At 37.9% G+C, this 12,702-nt stretch overlaps 1 protein-coding gene across 7 annotated transcripts in view; it reads right to left on the bottom strand.

Annotated features, from left to right (window-relative positions):
* aft (cap methyltransferase 2) overlaps positions 1–12,702 on the bottom strand; it is a 500,824-nt gene that overhangs the window by 352,485 nt on the left and 135,637 nt on the right. For all 7 annotated transcript variants that reach the window (XR_011332243.1, XM_069826496.1, XM_069826502.1 and 4 more), the window contains exons 4-5: positions 4,441–4,599; positions 29–223 (exon numbers count right to left, since the gene is read on the bottom strand). Coding sequence is in view for 6 of the 7 variants with exons in the window: in XM_069826496.1 (XP_069682597.1) it covers positions 29–223; positions 4,441–4,599 (354 nt within the window). In the remaining variant the exon portion in view is untranslated. The remainder of the gene's footprint in view (positions 1–28; positions 224–4,440; positions 4,600–12,702) is intronic.

Here is a 12,702-nt window from a genome sequence, read left to right as displayed (position 1 = left end):
AATCTTTATGAAATTTTACATTGCTTACCAAAAGAATATTTCCCATCTTTTCTGCCTCTTGCACAAGATGTTGCATGTTTTTCAAATCCATGAGGTTGCCTGTGTAATCCAAACCAAATTTCCAGTTGCTCAGAGTTTGAAGAATGAAACGATCATCATTAATCATGCATGAGAGGGGATTCCCCTCATAATAAGGATTCAATGTAGTTGCTTGCCACTGCCACTGTAAATATGATTTAATTAGAAACAATGTACACAATACACATCACTTAGCTCCCTACAAAAAAAATTTAAAGTAGATAATAATATTACACATATAATGAAATTAAAGACAGAATTTCTCGTCCACTCAATGAGTAAAATGATTATTTTGGCCCAACTCTTATGACTGAAACCTATGTTGTGAAAAATTACCTCAACTTTTAGCTTCATTTATCGTATTTCCTCTACAATATTCTGATTAATGTAACTGCATTTTCGATACAAATTTCTTGCAGTACAATTACATTTTCAGCAGGTATACCAATGTGTAATTTGTATTAGATACAGCACCGAACACAACACATCTACACTCTAACTGGGGGTTACAGCACTTACTGTTTAACCCTTTCTAACCCAAATTAAATTTACAAGCAATCCATGTTGAAACAAATAGCTGTATTAGGACCAATTCAGTGACCAAGTTACGGGAGTGGCAACATTTGAAACAAAACTATATTGATGAAAATGTATTGAAATAGAAGTTATACAGCAAAATTTACCTTCATATGTAACATACAAGTATATAAATGCTATAAAGTTAATTATTGCCATATGGTATCTATAGGTAAGAAAGGGTTAATAAGTAAACAGCGGATTTTTTGGTTCTAAAAATATGCTTTAGGTGCCTATAATAAGCTCTTTCAGTACCTCAATTAGACTTTATAAAACATAAAATAGGTTCTCAAAGTATAGGATAGGAAACGCCATAGATATTTAGAAAATTAGTACAATGTTAACAAATTAGCAAATTTATTGACAAAGACACAGTAAACAACATTAGACCTATACATAGAGTTGTAAATTATAGGAAATAGTACATGAGTATCCAAACTGTATTTATATAAAAGATTGAAGGTACCAGTACTGTCACTTAAAATGATATGTATACACCTAAATGCATTTAAAACTCCACAAGTGTTTAAACCATAGTTGGCCCCAATAAATTACTAAAATCTTCTCTAAGTGTTCTAGAGAAAAAGTTTGGCATTTGTCGATGAAAACCAGTTTATAGGCAGAAAAAGAACATTCTATATCAACAGACATGACAAGGGCATACTTCAATTTCGGCATAAGTTCAACTGGAATGTTGCAATCAACTACAACATGAGAATATCTGCTGCTGCACACAGTTCATTTAGTCCCTTGTACTTTTGTAAAACATTTTCCATTTTTGTACACACTTTTTCTCCCACATCTCCTGGCGCTTCCTTGATTTTTTTGCTTGAACTCCTCCAGTAGAGCCATGTTTTCATCAATAGGTTTCCCTGAGCCCTAAAATTCTGAAATGTTTGTCAAAAGAAATATATAGTGCGGTCTAATGTAAATCACAGGGAATGGAGGGATCTTGGAATAACTGTTTTGTCAAAGTGACCAAGCAGCATCCTTGGGTAGATTTTTTTTATGACTTTCTAGATCTTTAAGAAACGTTCACTGTAGTACTCTGCTGCTTTTAACCATTTACCCCTTCGAGTAGGAACTGGTTGAGGTGGCAAAGGAATATCTGAGAGCTCTTTTCTGAAAGTGTATATCCATGATGGTGTCTTAAGGAAAACTTTCTTCATCATAGAGATTAATTTATTGAACCTAGGAATGTTCTGCTACATGGTTCACACAATGAGCACCTAAGCAATGCCACTGCAGCAACCATGTATGCCACAGTATCTGTGTAAGCGAGCAACACCTTGTTTTCATCAACATTATTCGGATATAGTGCTTTCAGTCTACTGTTACCAAAAGTGTGCGATTGTTTCCTGGTTTGTCTTACAAAGTTACTTTGTGCATATGAGGTAACCTCGGGATGAAGCATCTGGATTTAATTTCCCAACAACTAAATTTGCAACGTAATGACCATTATTGTCTGTTGTTTCATCAACTGATATCCAGATATGAAGTATCCAATATTTTGTTGGATTCTGTTCATTGCATCATTGTAGGTTGAATCAAGAAATTTTTATGCACCATTGACTCAGAAGAAACTGATTGATGACAGTATTTTTCAGAAACTGCTTTGAATGTTGGATTTTCTAGTTTCTAGAATAGACTGTTAGCTGCCACAATGGCATGACATAAATCACTGTAAAACTGATTCTTTTTGCTGGGTTCTTCAGATGACTGAGTCAAATTAGTTAAGTTTAGATTTGTGTTTGACATTTGTCTTACACAATGCTTTTGTGCAAGCTAAAATAAATGGAACTTTTTATCACTCGAAACCTTAAAAAAAAAAAAAAAAAAACGCACACACAGAAAGAGAGAGAGGGAGAGGGGGAGAGAGAGGGAGGGGGAGGGGAAAGAGGGGAGGAGGAGGGAGATGGGGAGAAGGGTTATGGGAGGGGAGAGGATGAGGGGGCGGGAGAGGGAGAGGATGAGGGGGGAGGGAGGGAGAGAGAGAGAGAGAGTGTGTGTGTGTGTGCGTGTGTGTGCAGATAGCAAACTATAATTACTTACTTACTTGCTGGCTTTTAAGGAACTCGGAGGTTCATTGTCACCCTCACATAAGCCTGCCATTGGTCCCTATCCTGAGCAAGATTAATCCAGTCTCTATCATCATATCCCACCTCTCTCAAATACATTTTAATATTATCTTCCCATCTACGTCTCGGCTTCCCCAAAGGTCTTTTTCCCTCCAGCCTCCCAAGTAGCACTCTATATGCATTTCTGGATTTGCCCATATGTGCTACATGCCCTGCCCATCTCAAACGTCTGGATTTAATGTTCCTAATTACGTCAGGTGAAGAATGCAATGCGTGCAGTTCTGTGTTGTGTAACTTTCTCCATTCTCCTGTAACTTCATCCCTCTTAGCCCCAAATATTTTCCTAAGCACCTTATTCTCAAACACCCTTAATCTATGTTCTTCTCTCAAAGTGAGAGTCCAAGTTTCACAACCATAAAGAACAACCGGTAATATAACTGTTTTATAAATTGTAACTTTCAGAGTTTTTGACAGCTTCTCAACTGAATAATAGCAGGCATTTCCCATATTTATTCTGTGTTTAATTTCCTTCCGAGTATCATTTATATTTGTTACTGTTGCTCCCAGGTATTTGAATTTTTCCATCTCTTCAAAAGATAAATTTCCAATTTTTATATTTCTATTCCGTACAATATTCTCGTCACGAGACATAATCATATACTTTGTCTTTTCGGGATTTATTTCCAAACCTATCTCTTTATTTGCTTCAAGTAAAATTCCCGTGTTTTCCCTAATCATTTGTGGATTTTCTCCTAACATATTCACGTCATCTGCATAGACAAGCAGCTGATGTAACCCGTTCAATTCCAAACCCTCTCTGTTATCCTGGACTTGACTAATGGCATACTCTAGAGCAAAGTTAAAAAGTAAAGGTGATAGTGATAGCAAACTATTTGATAATTAAATAAGATAATTTGAAATTAATATCATCTGCTTGATATTTGCTTACTTTAACATTAAGCCTAAGAATATAATTTTTCCATATGTTGAAAAGTTCGGAAATTTTTGAAGCTACTGCCTTGGTTTGGAACTTGCTACTTTTGGTACTATCACCACTGCACTGACATGAAAACGAAACTCATCTAAAGAAGACTGTTGCATTCAGTTGGACATTGAATTTCGAAATCCTTAGTGTATTTAAATGACCAAACTGTTGGTTGCGCCCATTGTCAGTAAAGTTAGCTAGATTGAAACACTCAATATAGAAGCACTCCTCAGAGAGAAAAAGGGAGGGAGAGAGAGAGGGGGAGGGAGGGGGAGGGAAGGTGAGGGAGAAAGGGGTGGGAAGGGGTGGGAGGGAAGAAGGATGTGAAGTGGCGGGATGTGGAGGGAGAGGGGAGAGGAAAGGGAGACAGAGGGAGAGAGGGAGAGAGAGAGAGAAATTGTTATAGTTCTTACATTGTAGAACTAGGATTTTTTAAATAGTACTTCACAAACAGGGCAAAAAATTAAAAATTCGCTGTTTAGTTTGAAATACGCAAAAATAGGTAAAAAAAAATCAAAATATGCTGTTTAAGGCAATCTCAAAATAGAATTTTTTAGCATGCAAAATGTAAATACTAAACTATACATTACCAAGAGAAAAATAGGTATTTTCCTAAAGATCCATGGTCTATTAATATTACCACAACAGGAAGAATCAAGTTTACTGTTAACTTCTGAATTATTAAGAGTCATTTTGGAAACAATCCTTTTTTTCTGATCTCACCTTTATGTCAGTGTGGTGATGCTTCAGGAAGTGGTTCAAAGATGTGATAAAAGCTCCAGGAGCTTCGCAAAGGTGCACAGAATTCAAGCATCCAGTGTTCACAACAGCAGGAGGTACCAAAGGAAATGAATAAGCGTTCTCATAGAACTTGCACCAGGCCTGGGGAAGAAATAGACATCAATCTTGACCATCGTCGTCATCATCATCATCATCATTATCATCATCATCATCCTGGCAGGTTATAGTCCTAAAAGAACTGTTATGATCTACGAAAATTTTCTTACCATCTCTTCATAGGGTGTCCCAGTATCTATTAGTAGACTTGCGAGAGTAAGTTTCGAACAACTAGTAAGGAGAAGGAAAGTCCATTGGTCGGACTGTCAATTTCTAACTTCTGGACAAGCTATTATATACTGCATTTCGGTAGTACAAAATAACAGTTATACAGCCATTGACTCTGTCTCCAGGGCCTCATTCATACTAACAGACAGCATTTAGGAAAGATAAGGCTAGGAGAATTTGGAATTTGGGTAGGAGAGCTTATAGGTTCGAATGCACTTCATTACACCATGGGACTCAATATACATACAGAATGTTTCAAAAGTGATGGTCAATCGTTTACAGATGAAAAGTACAAACTAACCCAAACAAAAAAGCTCAGTTGGTAGAGCATTCGTGTGCTATGTGAAAGGTCCCGGGATTGATACCCGGCCCCAGAACAACTTTTCCCTTGAAATTATTCAACGAAAGCTCCAATACACATTGGTCCGCAAATTAACCATTGTTTAGATAATGTACATCTTCTATTGAGAATCCTTGCAGATATCACTAACTGAATTCTATCTAGAGCAGGTGTTCAAAATGCTGTCCATGCATCTGAATGCAATGCTGAGCTCTTCTCTGTAGTGAGCTGTGAATTCTTTCAGACAGTCCTGGATCATTTCTTATTTGCTGAAACACATGGTCAGTGCAAAATAGAATTCTTGAAGTATGTTGACCTCAGAAGTATAAATCAGGCCTTTTATATGATGTCAAACACTCCACAAATTAACCGTTGTTGAGACAATGCACATTTTCTAATGAGAATCCTAATTGACTGAGAGCAGAAGTGCAGATATCCCTAACTGAATTCTATCTAGATCAGGTGATCAAAATGCTGTCCATGCATCTGAACGTAATGTTGTGCTCTTCTCTGTAGTGAGCTGTGAATTCTTTCAGACAGTCCAGGATCATTTCTTATTTGCTGAAAGGCATGGTCAATACACAACCGCAATTCTTGAAGTATGTTGACCTCAGAAGTGTAAATCAGGCCTTTTACATGATATCAAACACTCTGCAAATTAACTGTTGTTGAGATAATGCACATATTCTATTGAGAATCCTCACTGACTACAAGCAGAAGTGCAGATATCCCTAATTGAATTCTATCTAGAGCAGGTGTTCAAAATGCTGTCCATGCATCTGAATGCAATGTTGTGCTCTTCTCTGTAGTGAGCTGTGAATTCTTCCAGAAGTCCTGGACCATTTCTTATTTGCTGAAAGACACAGTCAATTCTTGAAACCACAATTCTTGAAGTATGTTAACCTCAGGAATCTAATCGGGTTTAAATGCAGTGGCCTAGGCCATGGTACAGGCCCTCCTCTGCCTGAGGGAATATCACATGAACAGTTAATTTGCGGAGCTTTATTGCTGTAAATTGCTTTTGAAACACCCTGTATGTGTATATGTGTGTGTGTGTGTGTGTGTACATGGATCTTTATGACTACCCATAGGCATTTATCCTTTCAATTTGCTGCAAATTCCCTTACTAAATACAGTCATTCTACTTGCAAGGTGTTTCCATGATGATGATATAAACTTTCAGGGATGATGGAGATGGGCAAATGTATCAATTTGAGATAAGGAACTGCGGTCTGGAAACACTTCCGTTGCAAGTTATAAGCCAAAGCCGTATTTCGTAGGTTGCAGGTGATATAACAGTAGTAAGGGTAGGCAACATCTAGGGGTACATCATAAAGGGGCTGGGAAAGAAAACGTCATGAATACAACGCAGATAGCATGAGTTTTAAATTTTAGTAATGCAATGAAAGTGGCATGACATGATCAGTCTTAATGTACTAGGTACAAGTCATTAGACTTCAGTTTGTGTTTACACATTAGAAGTGTACAGTACATTCGATTAGCCCTAGTGAAATGGCATACATGGCTGCGGAATTTGCAGACACATGGTGTTCGCATACAGACAAGCAAATGGAAACAGTAGGAAAGCAGAACGCTTGTGTCAGCCAAGTATCCATGTAGGAGTCATCCAACTTGTGCCATGTTTCCAAGACTTTTTCAAAGGTTAAGGGAAATGGGACAATTGGCACCACAATATCATGACTGAGGAGAGAGACAAACTATATAAATTCCAGATGTGGAAGATGCAGTGCTTGATCGCATGGCTGAGGAGCCTTCAATAAGCACTCAATCAGTTGTGTCACGCACAGTACTGTTTAAAAAGTATACAGGAACAGCAGCTCCACTCCTACCACTCACAGAAAGTACATGGTATGACTTTGCAATGCTCATTGTTACTGCAGCACTATGTGGTCGATCCTCACTTTCCTGCGTATGTACTTTTTGCCAATGAAGTTTATTTCACTAGAGACAGAATGCTAAATAGTCGGAATAGTCTTGTATGGGGCAATGAGAATCCTCGCGCTACAGTTGTAAAGTGTCATCAACACAGATTTGCTGTGAACATGTGGGCAGGCATAGTCAATGATAGTTTAATAGACCTATTTCTTCTTCCACCCCATTTAACTGCAGCAGTGTACACTGTGTTTCTGAGAGATATTCTCTTCAGGTTATTGGAACATATTCCAATTGTTGTTTGTCAATGTACGTGGTTTTAGTATGATGGAGCCCCAGCTCACTTTTCACATGGTGCTCATGAACACCTTAGTCAGACATTCCCTGAAAAATGGATAGGAAAAGGAGGTCTTGTTCCATGGTCAGCTCGTTCACCTGATCTGACCCTACTTCATTTTTTCTTGTGGGGCCATGTGAAAAGTCTTGGATAAGAGATATACCTGCAGACACTGAAGAGGAGCTTCTGGCACGAATTCTCTGCCTGTGACATCGTTTAACGACTATTTAGCCTTCTCCATCATCCCTGAAAGTTTGTATCATCATCACGGAAACACCCTGTATATTATTATTGTATATCCAGCATGGGGAATCTTATTTCACCTGAAGGTATATTTAGGGTTTAAGTTGCTAAAAACAGGTTGCTCCACTGGAAGGTGAGGATGGCATTAGAGTAAAGACCCTTACAAACACAAGTTTTTCATTGGTTATTCATCATTACCAGCATGTCATTCCAATAAACCAATAAGAAACTGGGTGTGTGGAGCCTTCAATCCAGGATAATGCATTCCACAAAATGCCGTATTCCAAGACTGATGAGTCCAACTTGTTCAATCAAGGGGAGATCCAAGTCTGTCTCGGTTCCAGAATAATTTGTGCTTGTGTAGTAGTAATTTCTCATGTTATCCCTGCGGCAGCTGAGTGGTCAGACCTTCAGCCTGTTATGCCAGGAATCCGGGTTCGAGTTGCAGTTGGGATTTTCTCAGGCCTCTACATCATTCCATCATCATTCAACAGCATTCCTTGAATGCCACCTGGCAACGCACAGAGGGACTGACCTAGAGACGAGTGGGGTTGCCTCCTTGAAAACGGTTTCACTATAAACCTTAGTGTAGTCAGCCAAGTCTGGGTTTGGGAATGTGCATAGCTTGGGAATTTTTACGGTATCAGAGGTGCCTTTCCTCAGGCGAGATTTACTTCCTCATGCGAGTGTCCTTGAATATTGCAGGGCTAACAATTGCAAGATGTCTTTGGAACAAATCTGAGCTCATATGGATAAAATTCTTGAAGTCCTCTTTGGCTGCAGCTTCAAGTTCAAGCAGCAGACTCAGGTGGACAAATTCGTCTCTCTTTTGCAGCCAATCTTTACTCAATATTCGTGTTTTCGTTGGACGACGATCTTACTCTTCCTCCTCCATTGATACAACCATAATAGCACCAGATCTCCGGCATAGCTCAGTGAGCTAAGGCGCTTGTCTGCCGATCCGGAGTTGCGTTCAGGTGCTCACCTGGTTGGGTTTTTTTCGAGATTTTCCCAAACCGTAAGGCAAATTTCAGATAATCTATGGTGAATCCTAGGCCTCATCTTGCCAAATACCTCTCGCTATCACCAATCCCATCGACGTTAAATAACCTCGCAGTTGATACAGTGTCGTTAAATAACCAAGTAAAAAAAATAAATAGAAATAATAGCACCAGCAGCTGCAAGCATTCTCCACACCATGATGCCGGATTCACTTTGCTATGACATTGAATGACAGTTCTTGATTGAATGTCTGTGAATAAACTGCTTAATTCCAGCATCAGTCTAGGTTTAATGCTCCAGGTCCAACATGCATTGTACAGTAGCGTGCAAATTAATCCGAACAACGTAATTACTTATGCAAAAACACTCAAACGGGATAAAAAAAAAAGGATCTAAGACATACCTCAGTAATCTATGTGGCCTCCCTTGTTCCTAATAACAGCTCTGTGACGATTTGGCATGGATTCCGCTAATTTCCCACAAATATTCTTCATTTCTTCATCGCGAAACCATACACCAATGAGGGCAGAAATCATCTTCTCCTTTGTAGAACAATCCATTTTTTGCATTCTTCTTTTGCAAATTGACCACAAGTTCTCAATGGGTTGATGTCGGGTGAGTTGCCTGGCCAGGGGAGTACCTGAATATTCTTCTTGTTGAAGAATTCTGTAGTTTTTCGAGACGTATGGCATGGTGCCAGGTCTTGTTGGAACACACCTCTGCCATCCGGAAACGATTTTTGCAGCTGGGGTACGATTCTGGTTTCCAATAAGTGAATATATTTGTCAGAATTCATCATTCCCTTGATAGGTATTAATGCTCCAGGCCCTTCATGTGTAAACAACCCCAAAACATTACTTTAGGGGGGTATTTGGGTGCTTGTTGGAGATGAGCTGCTGTTACTTTTTCGGATCCTTTCCATACATAAGAAACACAGTGGCCGTGAACCTTGAAATGAGACTCATCGGAAAAAAGTACATTCTTCCAGTCATTCACTGTCCAGTGTTGATGTAATTTTGCCCACATTAAGCGTTTTTTGCACATAACAGGGGTTAGCAGTTGCTTCTTAATAGGCTTATGAGCCCTTCGTCCAGCTTCCAAAAGCCTGCGCCGCACTGTTGTGATGTGAATATTCGCCCCAGTGGTAGCCATTAACTCGCGGGTTAAGTCGACAGAGTTAGTCTAGGATTTAATTTACATTTTCTGACAATTAAACGATCATCTGCAGGTGAAGTCTTCCTTTTCCGGCCACAGTTTTCTTTTTTCTGGGGTGTGATGGATCCTGTCTCCCTGTATCGTTTTATGATCGAATTAACAGTAGCCAAACCGATGTGACATTCTGCAGTAATTTGCCTCTGTGTCATAGAAGAATGCTCTGTTAATGTTATAATTTTAAACCGTTTTCGTGGAGTTGTATCCATTTGTGAAGACGACAGAATGTACACAGGATTGCAGTATTAAATCTTCAACACAACTGAAATGCTTATAAGTACAAAACGACAGGCAAAATATCACATATTATAAAAAAAATAATGACAGACCTTCAACAATGGAATTACACATACTACAGATGTCAATTAAAGCGGTATGAGCAGCTGTGAGGCCAACAATGACAGAAAATGTAAAAATATGTCGTGTTAGGATTAATTTGCACGCTACTGTAATGACGAAAATTCGAAAGTCTATGGCAGCTTTAAGAGAGGTTATGGAATACACGTCACTACTTCTTGCAAACTAAGCAGGAATAAGTTCGAAATGTAAGAAGATCAAAACTGTGTTGCTAGAATAATATCTTTCGTCGAAAACATGGCATGAACATTTCTCATGCAGGTTCAGTATTACAGAAAAACACTGAGGAAATAGCTTTAAGGCTAAATATTGTCTCTATGGCATAAAATGGTTGAAACAATTGATTCAGAAAATGTTGTGGCCTGAATTATGAAGCCATAAGTGGGGAGACAAAAAATATTTATTTCCACTAATGAATCTTTTTATTGCACAGTTGTCATTTCAGGTATTCCCAAATTATCAATACACACTTCATTCACATTCAGTAGTGGTTATGTTATAATTCCATTACAATTTTTAGTATATCCTTTTAAGATATTTTCTTCGGAAGAAGTTTACATGTGCTGGTCCCTTGGAAAATGTCTTGAACAGGCTCTCTTCCTCTCTCTATAGTCTATATAAGTTTATTCAAAAGTAAATTCCAATTTTGAAATGGTAATAAGTCTGCCAAATTTTTAGATTCCACAAAAATAAAAACACCAATTTGTTCATATAGAAATGGGATTTTATTAAAACACGAAAAAAAATTAAATATGACCACTACAGTGTTGTTCAATAAGAAATAGTTTTTGTTCTATGCTATAAACAGCATCAGTAAGCACATTCCTAGGGATGTTTTCAATGACATCCGATATTGACTGTTTCAGTTCCTCACATGTAGTAGGTCTACTAAGAAATACCTTTTCTTTTAGATTGCCCCATAACCAGTAGTCGGCTGTATTTATGTTTATTTATTTATTTATGTATTTATTTATTCTGGTAGAGTTAAGGCCATGAGGCCTTCTCTTCCACACTACCAGAAGTGAAATACATAATGACACAATGACAAAAATAGTAAAGTCATACTTAAATATAAAATTCATTTTCATGCACATTAACAAGCTTAGATGGGTTATAATGAAATATTAACTAAACATGATACATAATTAAGTTATTTACAATTCATATCCTAATTCTACTTTATGATAGGCCTAAATAACAATTTATACACACACAGAATAACCTATAAAAATCGGCTAACACTCACAAATCAATTTCATGTAATAGTATGTAATTCTTAATTCTTAATTTAAATTGATTAACCATCCGGCAATCCCTGGCATGACGAAGTAAGGAGTTCCATAGGCGACAAACTGACATGGTGAAAGAGGATGAATAGAAAGAGGTACGGTGACGAGGAATGGATAATAAGGCCAGATGTAGATTCTGTAATGTTGTAAGATATTCAAAGCGAGTTCTCAGATATTTTGGAGTAGAAGTGAACAATATTATACACAGAACAGATAAAGAATGTGCTATTCTATGTTCCTTTAGGCGGACCCATGAAAGAACTTCAAAAGACAGCATTATATGGTCAAATTTACGAGTATTGCAGATGAAGCAGACACACACATTATGAACACGTTGTAGTCTTTCAACTAAATTGACAGTTATATTTGTCAAGAGAGAATCGCAGTAATCAAAATGGGGCATCACTAGCGATTGAATAATGTTTCTTTTTATGGAAAGAGGCAGACAGTTTTGCAAGTGATTTAGAGAGTGGAGCAATGAAAATATTATCTTACAGATGTGAATTACTTGAATATTCCAGTTTAGATCTCTGTCCATTAATAATCCAAGATTTTTTACAGTGTCGCTATACTTAATAAACGACCCATTCATTGACAGTCTTGGTATGGTTTTGTCGTCAATTGAACTGAGTAAGCGCTGATGTCCCATTACAGTTGCCTGCGATTTTCCTGGGTTTAATCTCAGTCTAAACTTTTGTGCCCACAGATAGATAGAGTTTAGGTCTTCAGTCATTGTGGTCTCTGTATCAGTTAGTTCATCAGGACGAAAGTGTATATAGATCTGTAAATCGTCAGCAAACAAGTGGTATCTGCAGTGCTGTATGGTTTCTGTCACGCTGTTAATATATATCGTAAATAGTAAAGGACCTAGCACCGACCCTTGAGAAACTCCAGATTTTGTGAAGCGCCATTCAGAAGAGAAATCACCAATTAATGTACACTACTAGCGGTCACGAAGGTAGGATTGAAACCAAGCGACAGCATTATCCGATAAATTAAAGTTTTTCAATTTACATAAAAGGAGGTCAATATTGCGACTTTTATTCAAAAACAATAATGTAACTTTATTTGTCACAACAATAATCACTTTCTATGATTTAATTTAAACACTCCCGTCAACAATGGGATTTCCACTCCACACAGCAACATAATATTCGTTATTGCACTCCACAGACGACAATGATAATTCACTTGGATTATTGAAAACAACAATGTACTGCTAAGCTCAACTAATGTTCACAAAGCAC

Source organism: Periplaneta americana, chromosome 5 (genome assembly GCF_040183065.1).
Source record: "Periplaneta americana isolate PAMFEO1 chromosome 5, P.americana_PAMFEO1_priV1, whole genome shotgun sequence".
Lineage (NCBI taxonomy): Eukaryota > Metazoa > Arthropoda > Insecta > Blattodea > Blattidae > Periplaneta > Periplaneta americana.
Note: the sequence above shows the minus strand (reverse complement) of the source record. Positions and strands in the feature narration are given on the sequence as shown.